The following is a 23,485-nucleotide window of genomic DNA, read 5'->3' as shown; positions in this document are numbered from 1 at the left end:
ACCTCCATGCTGATAAATCTACAGTAGAGTGTAGTGTCAGAATGGGCAGGTATTGCTTCCTATTGCTGTTTAGAAATCGCCTCTGGCTGTTGCAAGGATCAGTGTTGAAAGGCTCCAGAGTGAACAATATCCAGTCCTTCTGGAGCCCCTCAACATAGGGAAATTTGGAAATTGCAACTCCATGTCCGTGTCATGTTTGTTTGAGATTCTAGTTGTGTGTCCAACTTGATTCAAAGTGCAGTATTTTTGTTGGTCGGTAGCATTTTCAATTTTTGTTTTTATACTATGAGATACGGAATGTCTGCACTTTATTAGCAATGAGTTCCTCAAAATAAATTTAATCATGTCACAAAAACAGGTGAGTGAATCACTCCTTCCTGCCGAATTCTAGCCTCTTGAACATTCCCAGAAGCGTTCCACTAGCTGGATTGCAATATTTCAGTAGCCTGCAGCCCAGCCTCAGAAAATATTTCTTCACATTTGTTTCTGCTAAGTACTGTAGAGTGCTCTTTTTATGGCTCTATGAATAGAATTATAGAAAGTTGTGGTGCAAATGTTTACAAGCTAACAAAAAGCAGATACCTTTGGTTAGATTTCAGATTGTGAGCAGAGAATGCTGGGTTCAATCTCAGTATATTTCTCTGCATTTTGTCATGCCACGGGCGTATGATCATAAACATTCCAGTCTTTAAAAAGAGGTTAAAATAAATAGTTAAATAAAGATGGAAAATAGAGGATATGGATATCTTCAGTTCTTTAAACAGAATTTATTATGTTCCAAGTTGCATCTTGTTAAAAGACAAACATAACATACATTAAAATATTAATCTATCCATGACATTTAGTACTTTGAATTATTCATAGTTTGTTTTTGTTGGTTTTTGTGCAGTGTGGTGGTAGGTTTTTTTGTTTGTTTGTTTGTTTGTTTTAATGAATAGAGCTTTTATCCAGACCAAGGCCAATCAAACTGATAGAAACAGAAAACTTGTCCAGTGGGCGGTTATTAATGTGGAAAATCCCCTTTCAACTTTAGAAGCCCTATTCATAAACTATCAGCTAAGAGTCCTCACTTTTCACCTTCAAAGCCCACTGCTTTCCGCTGCAGAACACCAAATCTGTGCTATCTACTCATCCCTTCGGTCTCAGTGTCAAAATACCACCATTTATAATCTTCCTTTGCACAGTAACATAACTCATAATATCCTTTTTGTTTAATCCTCTTCCCTCCCATAACTTCACCTTCATCTTATCTTCACTTTCTGTTTCTCTCTGATTTAGTCTGTAAGCTCTTAAAGGCAGGGACCATGTCTTTTAAATCTTTGTAAACTGCCACACAAAAAGTATCATCATTTATACAGCGATGGTCTGATCTTAGACATAACACCATTGGCAAGTGCAACAAACAATGGGGGAATAAGAGGATGAAAGTTGTAACAAACGAATGATCTGGGAAAAGGGGTGAACAGTGAGGTGACAAAATTTGCACACAATACTCAAATTACTCAAGATAGTTAAGTCCAGAGACGACCATGAAGAGTTACAAAGGGATCTCGCTAAACTGGATGGACTGGGTGACAAAATGACAGATGAAATTTAATATTGATAAATGCAAAGTAATCCACATTGGAAAATTAAATCCCAACTCTATGTACAAAATGATGGGATCTAAATTACCTGTTACCAAGAAAGCAACCTTGGAGTCATCATGGATAGTTCCCTGAAAACATCTGGTCAATGTGCAGCAGCAGTCAAAAAACCTAACAGTGTTAGGAATCATTAGCAAAGGGATAGATAATGAAACAGAAAATATAATAATGCCTCTATATCCATCCATGGTACGTCCACACCTTGAACACTGCATGCAGTTCTAGTTGCCTCATCGAAAGAAAGATATATTAGAGTTGGAAAAGGTACAGAGAAGGGCAACAAGAATATTTAGGGAGGGGTATGTAATAGCTACCATATGAGTGCACATTAAAAAGACTGGGAATGTTCACCTTGGAAAAGAGAAGACTAATGGGGGATATGATAGAGGTCTGTGAAATCATGAATGGTGTGGAGAAAATGAATAAGAAAATGTTATTTATCCCCTTCACATAATATCAGAGGTGGGGGTCACCCGACAAATGAATAGGCAGGAGTTTTAAAGCAAACTTAAGAAGTACTTCTTCACACAATACACAGTCAATCTGTGGAACTTGTTGTCATGGGATGCTGTGAAGGCCAAAAGTATAAGTGGGTTCAAAAAAGAATTAGATAAGTTAATGGAGGATAGGTCTATCAATGGCTATTAGCCAAGAAGGGCAGGGATGTAACTCCATGCTCTGGGTGTCCCTAAACTGACAGGAACTGGCCATTCTTATGTTCTTAATAGTAGATTGGCTAGTGTACATTTTGATGGTTCACTTATAGATATTTTTAATATAAAATATACCTCACTAGCCTGTTTTAAAATATTTTGCTTGTTTATAAATTAACATGGTCAATAGAGGGACAGGGTCAGTGTGGAGCTAAGGTGTATGAAAGAGGAGAAATGGGAGATGTTAGAAGGAAAAACACAGAGATGGAGAGGAACAGTGGAGAAAAGATTGGAACAAGGAAAAGGAATGGAAAGAGAGGAGAACAGGTATAGGCAAGGAACAGAAGAATGGAAGGGTGAAGGCAGGATGGGCAAGTATAGTTAATTAATGGCATTAAAACAAGTGGCAACACAGATTCAATCAGTTGTTGAAAGGATATGGACTCCTGGAGTGTGGTGGCGGCGGACTGACACTGACTCAGGGGCTTTTTGTAGCCCTCTCAGTAGCACACATGGTGTTTTTGTTCTGCTCCACACGTCTCTTCACACAGTACTCTAATCCTTGCATACCCACGTAAATGTATGCATAATCTTGTCCTACAACAGCAAAGAATTTGCAGGAGGGAAAGAGAAGGTCTGTGAGCTAGGTTAGGGTAAGTTAATTTGAATCGATGTGCGTTAGTCTATTTAAAAACACTAGTATGAAAAACAGTACAACTAGCATGCTTACCTTTTGTCAGTAAAACCTAAAAGGAACAGAAAAAGCCTATTTTTGGTTTCTTGCTTTTTACTGAAATATTATGGCCTCATTATATAATGATCGCTTTACTGTTTATTCTAGGGAAAAAATGGGGAAAACCATAATTTTTTTTAAAAAGGTGAGATACAAATAATGTTTGTTATGTTAATGTTCCTGTAAGTGTTTAAAATATTTAAATTAATGTCAGATTAGTCCAAGGTGACAGGATTATCAGGGTTGATTCCCCCCCCCCCCCAGTATCGTTAGATCAGTTGTTATTTTTTTATGTATGAAAATAAAGCCCTTAGCTTTCTTCCATTAGCTTGCCTTTTTCAACTACAAAATGTGAGAGATTTCCCAAAGATCATACAAGAGTTAGAGAAGCCAGCCATTTTCAAGGACATTTTGAAGTGGATATCTCTTAACAATCTTTTTGTTACAGAGTACAATACAAATTTTCAGCAGAGTAGAATTATAGTAGTCATGTCAAATGTCAAGGAAAACTAGCATTTTTTAGATAGTTCTACTGTGTTTTCCTAAGTAACAACCAGTAAAAAGTAATTTGGTATCACTTTAATACTTTATTAATCATTAAGATAGCACCTTCAATCCAAAGATTTCAAATTACTTTCCAAACACTAATTTAGCCCCACAATGTTGCTTTGAAGTAGGCAAATGTTATCCTCATTTTACAGATTATGACATTGTGGCTCAGAGGCATTGTACCTTGCCTCAGGTGATACAGGAAGTCTTTGACAGAGTCAAGGATACAACTCCAGTATTATGACATCTAGTCCTGTACTCTAACCAGACCTTTCATTGTCACTTAGAAGAAGTCCACAACAAAGAACATTCTTCCGAATTTTAATTAGTTATTGATGTAGATGTAAATTAAAAGTGAATGGTAATTATCAAGGGCTCAAGTTTATATAAGCTGGTTAGCTTTCTTCATGAGCCCGTCTCAGTCCAAATAGTCTTTGATTTTATGACAGTTCTCTTACAGTGCAGTTGTCACTGAAGATACAAGAGATGGTCTGAAATATAGGAAGAAACACTGAAATAATTTATTTCTCAAAATCTTCTACAATGTTTTTCCTTGCTCTGCCTAAGGCTGGAAAGGGATTTATTAAGCTAATTAGATAGAGAAAAATTCAGCAGTCCTTTGAAGTGATATTTGTGTGTGTGTACTTTGAAAAACTTGAAGGATACTTACAGTATAGAAGGTTGCATTTACTTGTGTTTTGAGGCACAGAAAGGAAGAAAATAATAATCCTGGTTAGCAGCTATTCAACTCCAGTATGTTTTTGTTATACACAATATGCTGATTTTCTTATGTTACAATGCAGCCCTTAATATCTAGAAACATACTGACTTTTATACTGGGTCCCTGTGAAGATTTATAATTAATTTATTTGAAAGCTTTTGCATAAGGTCTTAGAGCATCCTAAAAAACAAACTCTTTAGGTGAAGTTTCAGTGGTTTCTATTTATAAAATCAGTATAAAATACATACTATTGTGATCAATATTTTTAGCGGTTAGATATTTTTCATCTTGTTCATCTCCTTATATAACTGCACATCCTATAGGCCCAAATTTTCAAAATTCCGGAGTCACTTGCTTCTACAAGAAATGTAAACATATGCATGGATGCACAAGTACAGTGATCAATCTTAAATATTCAACATTGGCCAATAGATATTATATATGTCTCACAGTTACTTCCTGTTGTACATCTGTGTAAAAAACAAAAATGAGCAACAACAAAATCTAAGTAGCGCTAGCATATAGCAAAAGAGGCATTCATCTAAAGCGCTTCACACTTGTCTGAGCTGTGATGAAAAATCATAATAGCTGTTTATTATAAATTCTTATATCTTTGTTTAGTTTATGAATATATTACCCTTTATCACATTTCTCACAAGAATAATTCTTTGGATTAATGGTGAGTAGATTCAATTTCTAGACTTTTCTATGACACCTTCTTTATTAGTCAGAAAGACCATGCTACTGGTGACAAATCAACAGTTGGTGTTTACAAAACCTTATTGTACTCATTACATTCTGTAAAAAAAAACACAAAACAACATTTTGGTATTTTTCTGTGTCTTTTAGAAATACTCTGTAATTTCTATTTCTGCTGTGAATGATTTTTGTTATCTCATAACAAGGAGCATATTTTTCTGGATTGCTACTTGCAGATATGTTAGAATGCTCTATATTCATGAAAAGAAAAGCGGTTTCTGAATGATACTGTGAAAAGGAAATGTATAGAATTACTGGTAACAAAAAGCAGCTTAAAGGCCTTGATGACAGGTCAGAATAATTTAGAGACAGAAAAGACACGTAAGAGTATCTAGTCCATTTGCTTTCCAGTAGAGTAGAGGATTGTTCTCTACAGCATATTTCCCAGAATCAGGTCCAGTCTAACTGAAAATAATACAAAATATGAAAATAATTGTCTCTTTCAGACTCTTTAACCATTGATTATTTATGTATTTTATAGGGTTTTATTTTTATATTGTTTTTGCATTACTTCATGATATGTCAGTAGTAGTAGCTTGTATTAGGACATGTCATGTGATGTCATGATGTCATATTATACACCACTACTACAGACATGTCATGAATTAATGTAAACATAATATAAAAATAAAATCCCATAAAATGAAATCTGAAACAAAAAAATTTCCGAGAGGAAATTTTAAATTTTTTTAAACTAAATTTTGCAAAATGATTTTTTTCAAAATTACTGTTTCCCAGGAAATTTAGAAAGTATGTTTTTGTTCCAAATGTGAACAAAAACAAATGTCAAAATATTAAAATTATCTGCAGAATGGAACTTCTGAGTTTTGACCAGCTGTAGAAATAACCTGCCCCAGGTATATGGACCCCTTACGATTTACATCATCCTTCCCCTGAGCAAGGGTTGAACCCAAAATCAGAGTGTAACTGATTGGGTTTTCATCATGCTAACGACTGAAATGTGGGTTGGTAACTGGTATAAGAAGGTGCATCCCCAAATCTAACTCCAGTCACCTGACATGCAAAAGGGAGTCATCAAAATGAGGTGATACAGTAGATTGTGCAGATCTTAATAGGATTGTCCCTATCCTTTCATCCTTCCTGTGACTAGCACAGAAATAGCTAACAAGCCATTCCAAATGTGGCCTGCACTATATGAATCTTACTGCTTCCCATCTCAACCACCAACTACTTTTGGTCTGCACATAGTACCGGAAGCCTTGCAGCTGGGAGGTGGATGACTTATTCCTTAATTGTTCTGCTCTATAGTTGTTTGCCTTCCCTCTTCTTCCACTGTTCTGAGGGGCTCTAAAAAGGATACAATGGGATCAAATTCAGGTCACTTTAATTTCCACAATTGGCCCTGAAATTTTGATTCCCTAGCTGCCTCCAGGTATCCAGAGCAGCACAAATGTTGGATTTAACCATGAGAGGAGCTGAATACTGAAGTTTGCATTAAGTTCAGTAGGAGTGGCAAGCACTCATGTCGATTCTGAATCAAGCTAAAAAAGGAATGGGTGTCTGCTTCTCTACGAGAAAACTCCAGTCTCAAGGTGCAGGTATTATGGGGAGAGAGCACTCATTGCATCATTTGCAATGAATTTTTTTCTTCTATAACATTTTGTGGTGACTGTAGTGGTCAGTAGAGCTTCAGTGTTGAGCTTATTCTCACAATATGTGTAGCATAAACAGTAGCAACACAAGTATCACCATACTGCTCTGCTACTGTATATCTAGGGTTGTGAGATTATTTTAGTCTTTAATCCCATTCAGGCCTTCCTTTTATTCAAGAATGCCAAATCGTGGTGATTTTTGTGTTATAGATGCATGCATGGCAGGAATGAAATTGAGACTGCATCTCATTACACAGGCCTCCTGAAAAGCCATCAATTGATTACTTTCCATCACTTCCACCTGTGTTGAATTCAAATCAACACGCTATCAGTGAATAACCCATGATTTAATGATAACATTTTCACCTGTCCACTTAGGGCCGTATCCAAAGCCCTATCCAAAGCCCATTGTGTGACTTCAGTGGGTTTTGGATCAAGCTTTTGTGTAGACATGAGCCTTGATGGCATTGTCCTGAGTGGTCAAATGGATGTGCAATGAGAAAGATACCAAGACTGGTTTATGCAAGGTAATCAATATATATATATTAAATGTATAGAATTGAATAGCAATCTGCCCTACAGTTCTCTGGGTGACAGATCATTTAAGTTACCTAATTACCTACTATTTTGGCAGTACACAGTCATTTAATGAGTCAGATATTTCAGTCCTGCCTCATCTTTAGTATTCACAGATGTTAAATCTGTTCATTCCCGTGTGAGCAGTTATGATTTGATCTACTTAAGAAATAAAATGTGAGTTTGCACATTTTTTAAAGATAAGATATCTGCTTATTTTTGTTCAGCATTGCCTAGCCATCCATTTTTGCTGTTGTTGAGACTTACATGTGATACCAATAGCTCAGGTACCTCAATTTTTCTTCCTCAATAATTTTCATCTTTTTTTTTAAATTAAGATAGAGGAGAATGTAGATATATACTTATAATGGCTTCCCCCCCTTTAACTGTTTGGTAAACATCCAGAGATTCTGAATGTATCTATTTGATAAATGCAAAGAGCTTTTAAGCTCATGCTCATCTGTTTGTTTATTATGTTTTCAGACTTTTCCAATTTCTGTTTAGTATTCAGTGAAATGATATAAAGAAAATTATCTGCACTGCAGCTACAGAGGGATTACCTTCACTTTTGCTTTTCAGTAGGAAACCAAATGTAACCTGGACATATCTCTGGACATTTGCTCTGTTTTTCTCCATTGCTTCATGATAAAGATAAGGGTTTAATGAGTTTTAAGAGACGAGAAGTGGTAGAACTAGCACTTTACTTACGTGAAGCACTTCAAAGGGATGACCTGTAGAGTCTTCATTTTCTGCTTTCTTGTATGCATCCTAGCTAATGATTTGAAGGGACTCTTGCATATCAGAAAAATGCTTGTTAGCCCAAGATAGTGGGACACCCCCCAGAAAGCCAGGAGGCAAAATTTAGCAGAAGAGGACTGAAGTGGGGGGGAATAAGAAGATGAAGTCGTGTTAATATGTTACAAATATGTGAAAACTGAAACTATTTTTCCCTGCGGTACCTTGAACTTTACTGAAGGGTCTGGACAATGTATGCACAGCAAATTGCAGAAAAGCAATCATAGCCAATAATAGCAGTATTGTTTTATTTCGAGAGTCCCACTGAAATTGATGGGGATCAAAGATTGACTTTGATGGGAACCTTAAAGATATTTTAATGGATTCCTTGCACACGCTCTAGAGTTTGTTCCTGTCAATGCATTTGGACCAGAAAGTAAACAAGATCTTGCTGCTGTCCAGAGAAAGACTGGTGTTACTTGATTCGTTTGTGCGAAAGGGGTAAAAATCAAGGGAGTCAATCATTCTCACAGAGGAGGAGATGAACAAGCCAAAGGGGTTATTTAGGCTTCCTCTGCTTCTACAGCCAGGATGGGTTAAGGTTGCTGAGGTTGATGATGCATGTAAGTTATAAACTTACACTGAAAGCATAGTTGTATTTGTTGCATTTTGTGTTTTGTTGCCATTTTTCAACGGTTATTCCCCTCATATCTGTATTTTCCATTTACGGTCCTCAGTGTGTCTCACTGTGCGCACATTAAATAAAATCTCACCAGGAACTTCTCCACAGTTTTCTGTTCTTGGGATTGTATTTTGAACTAGGAGATAGAGATCTGGTATATTAGCTCTTAAATTCCCCTTTGCGGGTAGAACTTAGGTGCCTATTTGATAGAGTTTATTGAATACTTGATATGATTTGCCTCATGTTTAAGGGGCACAAAAGGTCAAAATTCTCATTGATTGAATTTTCAGCATTACATGAATGACTGTTTTGGAAGTATCCATATGAACATCAAGAAAACAGGTGACTGTGACCTTTACAGTAAAGGCCAATTCAGTTTTGGAATAAGCAGACTTAACTCCCAGGGCTTAATTTGTCCCAACATCTACATTTATTTCTCTTTATAATTACTCTAACCAGGTGGTTTTGAAAGAGGTTGTTACCAGACTATACACCTTTTTCTAACACAACATTGTGTGTATTTATTGCTCAAGGAAATCAGAGACTATAGTAAGAATAGAGAACATGTCACTAGAATGGGAGTAACTATGCTAATAGTCCTTAAACCTCTGAGCATGCCCAGTGAGAACAAGTTGTTTCCAGATGCCTGAACAGGTTCAGTCTGATCTGCATACTCATTAAGTTAATAAAAGTTCTCTGCCTTCTCTCATGAGAAATCTGACTCCTGAATTGTGTAGTAAACATTGCAACTAATTAACTCTCTTGAGAAGGGTCCATATATAGTGCAAGATTCTCCCTATGCTCAAGACCCTGTGTGTACTTCTTGCCCAGCTTGACCTAAATTCTAAAAGTCCCTTGGATTCTGGAGCACTGTGCTGCAGTGGATTGCAGATTGAGATAAATTTAAGTGCTCTGTTGAATAATATAGAAGTAATTCAATCAAAAAGAAAAGGAGTACTTGTGGCACCTTAGAGACTAACAAATTTATTTGAGATAAGCTTTCGTGAGCTACAGCTCACTTCATTGGATGCATGTAGTGGAAAATACAGTGGGGAGATTTATATACACAGAGAACATGAAACAGTGGGTGTTACCATACACACTGTAACAAGAGTGATCAGGTAAGGTGAACTATTACCAGCAGGAGAGTGGGGGGTGGGGGTAGGGTTTGTAGCGGATACAGACTAACATGGCTGCTACTCTGAAACCTGTCAATCACTACAGTATTCCTTGTGTTATTCAGTTCAACCTTAAATTTAGTTTGTTACAATGCCCTACATTTTTAATCTTCAAGGCACTGTGGATCTTTATACTACAAATGCAAAGCTGATTTTTATAAATTTTAAGGGAGAGAGCTACAGGTTTTGGTAGTGGGTAGAGGACAATGGGCATGTTTAGCAGCTGGCAAGATTTGGGAGGCAGTTTAGGATTGTGGGATAAGCACAGTGGGTGGATGTTCCTTATAAAAGGATTAACAGTGATATAAACAAACAGTTATGTTTCTCTGTCTTTTGTTCTCAAATCTAAAATGTCTGTTTTCCAAGGCTTATTGTATGATAATTACTGTGGCCAGATTCTGCAACCCAAACACTTGCTGAGTAGCACTTTACCCCACAAGAAGTCCCATTGAAATCATTATGATTACTTGAGCAAAGGTGGCAGAGTCTGGTCTTATATAAACTTAATCCCTGTATCACTGGAATCACAGACATTTTACTACTACTTCGAGGATGTGTCAGTGTGGATCTCACAATAGGTATGCATGCACCTCGCTCTTGTGAGAGGAATTTTTATAATAGCAATGTCCATAGGGGCCGCATGTGTGGCCTGTGCCTCCTTGTGCTCCTGTACAAGAGCACAAAGAGAGGGGCAACTGTGACTCTCCCTCAGTTACCTCTTGGGAGGTGTCTGACTTGCTAGTTCTTAGCTCAAGCTAAATTTCTACAGATCATTCCATCTTTCTGAGCTCAAGATTGTTTTGTGATTGCTCTCAACTTGCAGGGTGCCTACCTTTTTAGAGCTATCCCTCCAGCTGCAAGAAGTGCCTAAGATTCACACTGAAGATCCTAGATTATGTGCTGCTTGTGAAGGATACAGGGCTACCATTTAATTCTCTCACAGTTCTTCTGGCACCAATATTGGTGTGTCACATGCCAGTACAGTTGGATTCAATCATCTCCCATCAAGAGTATCAAAATTCAAATAAATCCTCTTTCATACTTGCCCTCTGGTTAAAGATGTGACTCTCACGTGAGACTTCAGTGTTGTCCTGAAACTCATGCAGCCTCCTTTTGAACTACTGTCAGAGTGCTCAGTATACCACCTTACCAACAAGACTGTCTTTCTCATGGTCATCACCTAAAGATGGTGAATCAGTGAGCTCCAAGACCTCATGTACATCCTTCTGTGTTGACAAGGTGGTGCTGAAATGACAACTCAAGTTCATCACTAAGGTGGTCTGAGAATTCCACCAGAACCAATCAATTACCTTGATGCCAGGGGAAAAGAAATTGCATACTTTGGACATGTTCAGAGCTTTCCTTTATTATTTTGAAAGAACCAAGCCTTTCAAGCAGTCTCCCTGCCACTTTGTTGTTATAACTGGCCCCTCAAAAGGCCAAGCCATTTCATTACACATAATCTAAGTGGACCACTCAGTGCATTTCCACCTGCTTTCAGATTGATGGATTGACAGATTAAACCTCTCCCTTTGAACATAAAAGTGCATTCCACCAGGGCAAAGGCAGCATCTTCGGCTTGATTTAAGAACTTGGAAATTTCTGAGATCTGCAATGTGGAGCAACCTATTGAATTTTGTTAAACATTATGCTTTTTGTTTCACTAGTACAGATGAAACTCCTCACTACCACCATCTAGGGATGATGCAGTTTGCCCCTCACCTACAGTGGGATTCACACTGACACATACTAGAAGAAGAAAGAATGGTTAGTTATTCTACAGTACCTGTGGTTCTTTCAGATGTTATCTGTGTGAATACTGCAAGCCACCCTCTATCCCACTTTTTCAGAGTCCTCAGCACAGGGCCGTCCCTAGGGGGGTTTGGGGCCTGGAGTGGAAGTGATGAATCCGTCACTTCCAGGACCAGCCGCACCCACCAATCACACTGGCCCATGGAGGCCCCCAAAGCGCAGGGCTCGGGGCAGTCGCCCCGATTCACCATACCCAAGGGACGGCTCTGCCTTAACAACATGGGCTTTGAACAGTGTGTGACAAGCCAGTTGTGACTCTACAGATCACTAACTTGCTGAGCACCAACTCACTGCGTGGACCCTGCTAGAGTGCAGTGAAAGTCCTGGAATGAAGCTTAGCATACGATGCTGTCAGGGTTCCTTCCCCACTCTGAACCCTAGGGTACAGATATGGGGACCCACATGAAAGACCCCCTAAGCTTATTCTTACCAGCTTAGGTTAAAAACTTCCCCAAGGTACAAACTTTGCCTTGTCCTTGAACAGTATGCTGCCACCACGAAACTTTTTAAACAAAGAACAGGGAAAGAGACCACTTGGAGATGTCTTCCCCCAAAATATCCCCCCAAGCCCTACACACTCCCTTTCCTGTGGAGGCTTGAGAATAATATCCTAACCAATTGGTTACAAAATCATCAAAGATCCAAACCCCTGGGTCTTGGAACAATGGAAAAATCAGTCAGGTTCTTAAAAGAAGGATTTTATTAAAAAAAAAAAGTAAAAATCATCTCTGTAAAATCAGGGTGGAAAATACTTTACAGGGTATTCAGATTCAAAACACAGAGGAACCCCCTCTGGGCAAAACCTTAAAGTTACAGAAAAACAGGAATAAACCTCCCTCTTAACACAGGGAAAATTCACATAAAACAAAAGATAAACTAATCCGCCTTGCCTGGCTTACCTATACTGGTTGCAATATTGGAGACTTGGATTAGGATGGGTTAGAGAAGATGGATTTCTGTCTGGCCTCTCTCAGTCCGTCCCCCCCCACCAAGATTTGAAAGTATCTCGTCTCCTTATTGGTACTTTGGGTCAGGTGCCAGCCAAGTTAGCTGAACTTCTTAACCCTTTACAGGTAACAGGATGTTGCCTCTGTCCAGGAGGGATTTTATAGCACTGTATGCAAAAAGGTAGTTACCCTTCCCTTTATATTTATTACAGATGCATTGTAGATTTTCACCTGGCTTTCCGTGCACTAACTCACCATGTAGACAAGAACTTAGATGAGAGAAGATGCTGAATTAAATGAATAAAGGTTAAAAAAATAGCAAAGATCAACACTGATAGGTCCTATGCTGACATCCAGCTCTTCTTCCCCCTCTGTAGGGAGGGATTGGCCACTGGCTCACCATTCAGTAGTTGACAAAAGTATTGCCTTTATATATTTAATTGCTCTGATGTCTTCATTTTTATGTTGCCCTCATTGTCTTGACCTGGTCTGTTGGTATTTGTTTTTTCTAAATCTAACTGTCCTCTGATGTGGTACAGAGTCTCCATGTCACTTTGTGCTGCAGCAGTCTGTGCATCTGTTGCCATTTTGTATATAAAGTCTTCCTAGCACTCTTTTTGGACACTTTATTCTTTATGGCCTATTCCTCCTGGATTCAGTGTCTGTGTTCTTGTTCTTGTTTGATTTAGTTTCAGTTTAATTCTTCTATTTCCATCATATATCCTCAGATAAACATTTGTTGTGATGATTATTCATGAATCCCAGCACTACTGCATAAGTTTTAGTAAAAATTTTCTTTACCTGTTTCCGTATCTTGGCAACATTATAAATACAACAGGTGGAAAAAGGCAGAATAGCAAAGCCAGACTTGAGAAAAAGATATCTGTGCTCCACACCAAACTTTGAATTTTTAACCCCATTGTAAAATCAGACTTACTATATGGTACTGAAACTTGGAGACTTCAGACCTTACTACCTAAACTCCAGGTTATCATAAACAGCTGCCTTAGACAAATCCTCAATATCAGATGGACAGACAAAATCAAAAGAGAGAAATAGGGGGAGGACAAAACAGAAACCAATAAGACTGGAAATTATGGAACAAAAATGGAGAGGGCTAAGACATACATGGAGGAAAGACCCAAATAACCTAACAAGACAGGCATTGCAATGGAACCTGCAGAGCAAAAGGCCAAGAATGACAAGTGTAAGCAAGATCTGAATGACCTCTCCCCTGATATCTAGTGATGAGCAGGTTGGGGGGAAGGACTTCAGGGCCAGGTTGTATTTACATGAACACACCTACTCTGCCTAGGTATCCAGCAGACAGCTGTGTTGCCAAAGTGATGAGTATTGATCGGTGTTGCATTACAAATCACCTTAGTATTGAATGCGTAGGTAATGAAATGTTGTTTTTCTTATTGTATGAGTAAAGGGCAGCAGGACTGTATGTAGTATTTCCTGATTGGGGGGCTCACCCTCAACTAAACTGAACTTGTTAAGCAGGGGGTTTGGATGCTAGCTACCAGTGGAGGAGAGAGAGAGAGAGAGTAGGGACAGGTGTTTCTGCCTGGTGGTGTGGGCTCTGCCTAAGAGTCATAGGCACCATTTGACCTGCCCCTCTCTACTGTTTAAAGACAGAGCTGATTAGGCTCCATTGGGAGTCTTTTGTTTTGTTAAGTGATCACTAAAGCTGAAATCACTGACAATCTAATTACCTGCTGTGGGACAGCATTTCTACAGAAGACGTGTGCTAGTAGTGAGGTTCCCCCACTAGCTGCTGAAATCACTGAGAGCTGGGTGTCTGTAGTCTGTCCTGTTTGAGGGGTTCACTCTCAACTAAATTGAACTTGCTAAGCAGGGGGTTTGGATGCCAGAGGTGGAACCTCAGGAGACTGACTCACAGAGGTCACAGTAAAGAGGCAGGTGGCAGCAGAAGGTGACGACACAGGGCCATTGGCAGCGGAGCAGATGATAATGTGGTGGAGTGAATGATGGCACGACGAACAACAGCAGCGGAGTGAATGATGGTGCGGTGGCGGCAGGCAGCGACACAGAGTGGATGGCGGCAACAGTGAGGCAGTTGTTGTGGCAGCGGCAACAGCCGAAGCATTAGTTGATGTTTCTTCCTCTCCTCCGCCCTGGGTGGGAAGTGAACTCTCACGAATGCAACTCTGAACTCTGGGTCTTCGCTGACCAAGGAGAGCAGCTGTGAGTGGGGTGTGGTGAAGGGAGAGGGGAATGGCATGTTAAAAGGACATTTGTTGGACATAAGGTGAGAAACAGAGGCAAAGGACGCCGCCCAATGTATTCTGGGGTGGAAGTTTTGCTCATGGTCAGATGTGTTCAAATCATGGTTGTGATGTTTTCCCACATTAATGCCCGGTTCCTTTTCCCTTTTAATAAAGGTTTTCTCTGCTGTACACAGATTCACTGCTGGCAAGTGGGGAAGTATTGCACCCTAGATTATTGCCCCCTAGAGGCGCCCGGGGTGGTGTTTAATTTTCCCAGATTACTAGGTGGGGATTTGAACTGTTTCTGTGTTGTATTGTTAAGAGGGACCACTGGATATTGAACCTGGTCCTTGTTGCTGCTGACTCCACCTGGCAGAAGAATTGCACATGGAAATGCACAATAAGACTGCAGCAGGAGACCAGCAAAGATGGAAGGCAGTGGTGGAGACCCTGTGCCCCACATGGAATAGAGAGGCATGAGGAGAGAAAGAAAGATCAGCATAAAGTTTTAATGAAACAATGTTCACATTTAAGTGCTGTCAAAAAGAATGCATAATGTAACTGCTGGTTTTAACAGCAAGCTCATACCCCATTAATTAATTAAACATTTTTGTTAAGCTTGTTTCCATGGATAGGAGGGGTTGACCTTTGAAATGTTCCCTGATGATATTTGGATATAATAATAGCCACATCCTGAGAAAGTGTTGCAATTTCAAACTGAAAATAGCCCATAGTTATAGGCTATATTAAAAGGACTCATTCAAATGCTGCTTATTAGGCAGCCAGCGTACTGTGCATAGCCCACATAGAAACACTTAGTGGAGCTTGAAGAATGACTTGGAAAATTAAAAGTTAAAATGAAGTTTTGTGAAAATTCCTTACCTGCACGTAATATAGAACATACAGGTGTATGGATATCGATATGGAGGGGTCTGATTCACTGCTGTGTAACTTCAATTTTGTGCCCATGTATGTAACTATTGATTTTCACTGTGGAGAAATCTATTGACTTGACTATGTAGAAATAGTAGGTCAATTAATACATGAACAGGATAAAATTAATTATTAAAATGGCTGGGATACTGAACTTTTAAAAATCTCTAACAAAAAATGAAAATATTGATGATCAGAAAATAATGGAAATCTTATAAAGTAACAAACAGGCAAAGGAAAATTTGCATACATACAAAGCAGCCATTCAAAATAGTCAGGGTATTAAGGAAATTGGTGTTCAAACCTACTGAACCACCAAAAGTTATTTATGAAAAATCATGGACAAAAGATTAAGTATTGATATAGTGAAATCAAGCAAATACAGAGGCTATTTTCAGATAAAGAAATATTAGTGATCCTGGCAATTACTATTCCATATATCTGCCTTCTCTTCTAAACAAAATAATGGAATTTTTATGAGGGAAAAAAATCACTGAACATCTAGGGTTTGATCTTGTTTTCACTGGAGACAGTGGTAAAGTTCTTGCTGATTTATATGGGAGCAGGGTTGGACTCCTAAAGTATAAAATAATTCTGAGCAATTAGGCAGAGTGGGATTATGAAAAATAATTGTCAGACAAACTTCACCTGCTTTTTTGATAGAATTGCAAAATTAGTAAACAAAGGGAATGTAGTAGATGCAATATATTTGACTTTTTGTAAAGCATTTGAAACTGTGTCCCACTAAATAGTAATTAAAAAATTAATTCAAATTGACTCGGATAGGAATACCCTCATATCCTCTGTTTATGGCTATTTAGCCAATTTTCAAAGAGTAATGCTAAATAGCAATATATTAGGTTGTGGTACTTGACAAGTGGGTTACTACAGGGATTGATTTTAGCACTGGCCTTATCCTCATCTTCATTAATGATATTAAAGAGGGAGCATAGAGCACATCAGTTGTTACCTCAAAAACAGAATTCAAATATTCCCCAAGAGTTTCCCCTGTAAAACAGCCCACCTGTTATAACCAATCTGTTCTCATCAGTGATGCATCTCCAGGGTGGTCAAAGAATCTTGGGCTTGCCAGGTGTTCCCTGTTTCAGAAAGTCCCCAGAACAGCTCACCTATTACCCCCAGAGGGTACAGATACAGCCTTCTGATAAAGGATTGACACAAGTAGTATCTTTTGCAAAACAAAGCACCCGTTAGTGGTCCAAACACAAACCTCTAAACACAAGCTAAAAAGCACCTGAACCACAACATACAGTTAAGATGATCCTAAGTGGCTGCGCCCCACTTCAGATGGCCAATCTTCCACAGGTTGCTGACAGCTGCTGGCAGTAGTTCTTAGCTGTTCTTTAGGTTAAGTCTCATCTCTCTCTGGTTTCCTCTCAGGTTTCTGCTTCTCTTCTTCCTCTGCTGCTTCTCTCCTGCTTCTTCTTCTGTGTCTCCGAGAGTGACCACATTCCAAAATCTATCTGTCTCTGACACTCTCTTTACACACTCTGCTGACAGATTTGATTGACAGTTGTTTTGTTTACTTTTGCTTATATTTTCCTGTCAGAGCTCTGCAGAGTGGGTACCATGTTGCAACATTGTTTCTAATGTACCCAACTTCATGATCAAAAATTACCTCATTATTTGCCATATTGCAACATAGTTTCCAGTGTACCCACTCTCATGATCAACAACTGTCTCACTACTGCTAGATGTGAATCAATGTAGGATTTGGTGGAGATATGCAGGGTTTCTGTAGAACTACAAAGATACTGTGTGGCGTGCACTGTAAAGCCTGCAGTTTTCTCAAGTTTTGATACACTTTTCAGCTAGTGCCATTGTAAATCAATTTTTCAAAATTTAATTTCTTTTTTTCACAGATGCTCTGTGAAGACAAACCTATTAGGAAGGCATTTGAATGCTTCACACTGTTCTATGTAACCAGCTTGTACATATTTAAAACTGGCTTTTCCATTTATCTTTTACAAGGACTATTTCTGAAACACCACAAATTACATTAACATAAAAGGTACAAACCCCATATATACCTGTATATATATAAGAATATACCTGTAAGGCTTTACCATGCAGAATGCATTGTCAGAAACAAAAGCAGTGATATGTTAAATTCTATATCATTTGGGGGCCAGATTCTACTCTCATGTACATGCATGCAGACACAATGGGGCAGTTTCTTTGCCCTGATCTGCTCCTCCTCCATCATTCAGGTGGTGCAAAGGAAACCGTAATCAATTCCAAATTCCTGTCTGGGATTCCCATGGTGTAAGGGAGTCCCAACAAGTGTACAACCAATTGAATTTTCGCCTAAATTTCTCTCCCATTGGGTGACTGGAGGAGCAGGTCTGCAGCAGGAGAGAGAGAGAGTGATTAGAGCACAGTGGGCTTTGGCAATTCACAGCTGGCTATGCTGTAGTCCGTAAGGGTCTAACCAGTGCTAGTGTTGAGGCTGGGACAGAGAATCAGGGAACCACGACGAGCTTTGTCCAGCCCTGCCTGTGTGCTTTGTTCAGTAGAAGCTGGTCATAGCAGACAATCTGCCCCATTGTGTTAAGAGGGATTGTGCATATGTAACCGAGAACAAGAATATGGACTCCAGTTACTTAGTAATAGCTTGCAAATATTACCACAATTAGAGATGGTCAGACTTCCAAGTTCAGAGACCTGATGTGGCTCAAGTGTAATCAAAAGTTCAGTGCTTATCTGAATCTCTGGAATCTGCAAAACTGGGTTGGAAATCTTATGAGAATAAGTTGTTTTATGAGATTGAGCTCCCTGAGATTGAGATTGAGCTCCCTGCTTGCAGTACAGCCATAAAGGCTGCAAAAAAAAGCCTCTCATGTAGGATTTGGCACTTTTGCTTCTAGCTAAAACCAAGAACTTCGCAGGAAGCAAAAATGAGAAATAAAGAATAAAATTATCTGAACTTGTCTAAACCACACTAAAGGTTTGTGTCAGTCTTATTTTGATTTATGGGCAAAGTTTCAAATCGGTTCTTATTGTCTCCAAACTGGTTTGCACTTACCTAAATAAAATTCACAGCTTGTGGGTTACACCGTATCTGTCAAATCACATTAAATTTCCACTATGTAGTGAAACTGCTTATATAGATATTTTTGTGAATTTTGTAGAAAGACTAAAAATAAATTCACTTTCTAGTCTGGTATTTCCCAACTTGCATTTAATGCAAAAAGCAATTTTTTATGAGACTATGAAAACCACCTGTGAAAGTGGAAGACAGATAGCACCCAGCATAGTATGGATCTGACAGTCATTGTCAATCCTAAATGTTCAAAAATCGTGAGTCAGACCCTAGAAAATAATGACATTGGCTTAAATATAATGATATTTAAATAAATAAATATATAGGGTATTTACCTTCTGTTTTTTTAAACCTTTAGTGTGTTTTTTAAACCAGTCCTATTAAGCTGAAAGCATCACTTGTCATACTACACACTACATACGACACACAGAAGCTGTGAACATTCAGTGTGGATCTCAATATGTAGCAGATTTGAATATTAGGCCACATACTGTGGATTTTACCAATTATTTTTCCCGAGACACAAATAAAAAGAGATTACCCCAAACAGAATGCTTCAATACGAAGAAGTAAGCTACTCCAAGAAAACGATGCTCCTTTGTGACAATTCTTGCACATACTATCCATGATAAAGATCTGATAAAAATGATTCAAAAGCCATAAAATATATATTCACCACATCTATAATACAATTAGTAATTTGTTTAGCGCATATGAAGCTTCAAAATAAAAACAGCACTGTAGCAAGTCATATGGGAAGCAAGAATGAGTAAAAGTTTTTGAAGGCATTATGAAGGTGACACATTACTGTTTTACTGAAATTTTTTCTGACAAACCCCATTTCACACAACTGGCTTGTGGTTTTACTAACGCTATGAGCGGTTTTTCATCCTCAGCAGCTTTGACATAATAAATATGGAAGGTTTACCACTGAACGATATTCTTCAGTTTAACTGGCACTACAAAATGAACCTGCAGGCCTAGAAAGCTTATTCTAGGGGATGTAATCCTTGCCTATCACTGACTACTTTCTGGAAGTCAGCAGCACTTTCCAGATCTTTCAAAATGCAATTTCCTGTGTGGTCTTAATAATTGAAAATGGTGGCTGTAGTGTTGTTTCTGTTCTAAGCAAAACATGTAAGAAGGCAGAAGGATTCTGTGCCAAAGGTCAGTAGCCCAGCAGGGATATGAGAACCTTCGGCACAAGGTAGGAATGAACCATTGGTAGCATGGTCATTTCCATCCCCAGTGTTTTCTTAGGCTAGCAAGGCCTAACACCTGGACATTGAGTAGTTTATAATGGAATGAAACCAGTTTTTATTGTGGGAAAAAGTTGATTTGCTTCAAAGTGCAGCTCTACTCTGAAATGTGGTTCTGTAAAAATAGAATTGTGTGGCTCCATGTTAATTGCCTGTAAATGATTTCCAGATCAACTGTGCTCAGTTTACAGTACATTTCTAGCTAACAGTACTGCAGACTCATCCTGGGCTCTGATGGTATGTCAACACAGCAGATGGGAGTGAGTCTCTCAGCCTGGGTAGACAGACTCACGCTAGTGGGGCTCGAGCTAGAGCACTAAAAATAGCAATAGCAATGGGGATGTCTGGCTCAGATGGAAGCTTGGACTGTCACACACACAGAATCCCTTAAGCTTCTGAGCCCAAGCCAGAACATCTACATTGCTATTTTTAGTGAGCTAGTTCAAGCCTCACTAACACAACCCTGTTTACTCAGGCTGGGAGGCTCACTCCCAGCTGCAGTGTAGACATAGCCTGAGGGCCCACAACTGGTTTGTTTCCTTGCCCATCACCCTCAGTGCATGGCCTCATGGGGCAGGATTTCTTTGCTCAAATCCAAGAAGATGCCCTGTGCAAAACAGCAAAGATGAGATTTTAAAGGCGCATCACAGACGCAGCACAGAAACTAAAAGACGCAGCACAGAACTCCCAGGGAAAGGGGTAGCTGAGATGATTTTAAGCCATCTTTGTGCTCTGCCAATGCTGGGTAGCTTTGGGACCCCCTGTGTAACTTAAACAGTCCTGGGGGCCTATCTCCATTGCATCAGCCTCCCATGGTTGCCCTATAGGCTTCAGCACTAGCCAAAATCACAACTGCGCAGTGAGCTGCCCTAGTCCTATCATGCTCCTTCACTTTCAGCCCCAATCACAGCCTAACCTCCACAGTGGAGCTTGTAAAATGGGTAATCAGGATGCAGCCATGTGGCTGTCTTCTCCAGAGCCTGTGTCAGGGGATCCCTTCCCGGCTGGATATGGGGCTCTGAGTTCCCTTTTACACCATTCTGGCCCTTTTACTTGGCAGAAAGATGTTGGAACAGAGGTGAGGCTCTAACCCCATGTTTGGCTGGGTGCTAAGTCCTTTAGCTCGGAGAAAACAGATGAACACGCATATCCATCTTTGTTACTGTATTTCCAAAAGACAGATTTCAAGTACAACCTTTCTACTCTGGTTTTCTCTGTGATGAATTCACTACTTGAGTTCAGTGCATCCTCTAGAGAAGTAGGCACTAACTGTAGTGATGGGGTGCCATTTAAATACTTAGATAGACTGTAGTTCTTAGTTCTGTATGTATGTTTCCAGAAAAGAAGAGAGTTTATAGTTTGAAACTACTTATTTTATTTAAAAAAACACATGAGAGAAGGAACAGAGAAATCCTATTCAGTGCTGTAGCGTGCATGGTTTATGTCTGTTTTATGCCTGTTGCATGTAAGTTGATCATAATAATCCATTTCAGGTACACTAATAACCATGCTTTTTGCTTGCTCAGATGTTATTTGGGCCTACTGTATAACAGATACAATAGAGCAGATAAGTGGCAACAGTGACCAGACCTGTTGATTAGCAGGACTGTGCTATTCCATGACCTATTCTTTATCTGATAATGGAATGACTCTGTTGTGTAAGGATGCAGCTTATTATATCTTAATCCTGGTCTACACTACAAACTTATGTCAGTATAACTACGTCACTCAGGGATGTGGAAAATCCACACCTCTGAGCGATGTAGCTATACCGACATAACCCCCAGTGTAGACAGAGCTATGTCAATGGGAGGGCTTCTCCTCTCAACATATCTGCCCCCTCTTGGGGAGGGGAAGCACCCATGCTGACAGAAGAAACTCTCCTGCCAGCATAGGTAATGTCTTCACTAAGCGCTACAGGAGTGCAGCTGCCCTGGTGTAGCTCTGCAGTGCTGTTAAGTTTAGACAAGGTGTTAATCATTTTAAATGTCTAAACCTCATTCAGCATAAAGACAAACTAAACCACCAGCATTGGTGCAATGACTACAAACACCAGCAGGCAAGTGCCTCCTGTGTGGGTTCTCCAACATTTTGACAACGTACCTGTGGTTGAAACTGAAGAAAACTTGCAGAAGTTGTAATCAGTTCTTCCTCCGATTATCTGAAATGTATTACCTCAAACGTCCTTAATGGAAGCCAGGGAATCAAAACAGCTTAACCAAAACAGCACAGCTTAACCCAGACAGCCATGTAGCATCTCTGTGTCCTGCCCTGAAGTGTAAAATTTAGACAGTGCTGTGGCTTCAGTGCAGTTGATAAAATTGTATATGACAGTTACTACAGAACATTTAATACAGGGGATGATTAATTGCCTTTCTTCTCTTAACATCAACATGAATTTCTTTCCAAGTTCTGTTGTTTTGCACAAGGCAAGCCATATGATGTTGATGAAGATTCAGATTATGTGCGACACTGCAGTTGGATGTTTTTTTGCTATACTTAAAGTAGTTTAGCTTTTTTAAACTGAATTAGTTTTTAATATTACAGGCACCAATTGATATATGGAATGTGAGGCCACTGAAAGAGTGATTTCAGTGTTTGCATCAGTAAAGTCATTGAGTTGGCTACGGTTGTTTGACATAATTGTTTCTTTTAAAAATGCTTTAAGGAAAGTGTAAATTGCATGTATAAAATATTGCATGGTAAAAAGTAAGAAAGAAAGTGAGACAGACACAGAAAGAAAGAAATAGAAAAGTGGCAACAGTGATCAGACCTGTTGATTAGCAGGACTGTGCTATTTCATGACCTATTCTTTATGGGATAATGGATTGACTTTCTCTTGTGTAAGGATGCCGCTTATTATAGAGAACTTGGAAACATATCCCTGAACAGTGTGGGACCAAAAAAGTAGAACACAGTTTGCTGTTACAGAATAAGCATGTATTTTATTCACAAAGTTTCTAATATATCTTTTTATTTGTCATTATCATCACTCATCCATTGTGTGGCATGTGTCATGTTTTCCTTTGAAGTAAGCACTACTAAATTGCTGCAAAGCAATAAATCTAGACTGGTAGGTAATATATATATGTGCAGTGTGAGTATTAACTGTGGCAAAATGATGAGAATAGTAAACATTTTTCGGGACCCCTGAAAGAGACTATCCATCTTTTGCTTGACATAAAGTAGAGTCTCAGGTCTTGGTTTAAAAATCAGAAGTGTCTGACCCTGAGTTGTGGTTATCAATGACAACTCTTCCACCTCTACAGACTTAGTGCTGTTGTTCCCTCCTTTCAGTACCTAACATGTCTGCTTTTGTTTGTGGGTATTGCTACAGCAATTGATCTATGGCTGATATGCCAGTGCTTGAGCTGGCTGTCAGCGGTTAAGT

General features: G+C 39.1%; 1 protein-coding gene across 4 annotated transcripts in view; it reads left to right on the top strand.

Moving 5' to 3' along the window:
• The window catches only part of IMMP2L (inner mitochondrial membrane peptidase subunit 2), a 796,496-nt gene that overhangs the window by 694,693 nt on the left and 78,318 nt on the right, over positions 1-23,485 (top strand). The window contains exon 6 of one of the 4 annotated variants that reach the window (XM_043549536.1): positions 17,655-17,957. The exons of 2 other annotated variants lie outside the window; for them this stretch is intronic. In XM_043549536.1, the coding sequence (XP_043405471.1) occupies positions 17,655-17,795 (141 nt within the window). In that variant the 3' untranslated portion in view covers positions 17,796-17,957. Of the gene's footprint in view, positions 1-17,654; positions 17,958-23,485 lie in introns of those variants that run through there. One more of the 4 variants, XM_043549518.1, reaches the window with a different exon arrangement.

The sequence above is a fragment of the Chelonia mydas genome, chromosome 1, assembly GCF_015237465.2.
Source record: "Chelonia mydas isolate rCheMyd1 chromosome 1, rCheMyd1.pri.v2, whole genome shotgun sequence".
Lineage (NCBI taxonomy): Eukaryota > Metazoa > Chordata > Testudines > Cheloniidae > Chelonia > Chelonia mydas.
Note: the sequence above shows the minus strand (reverse complement) of the source record. Positions and strands in the feature narration are given on the sequence as shown.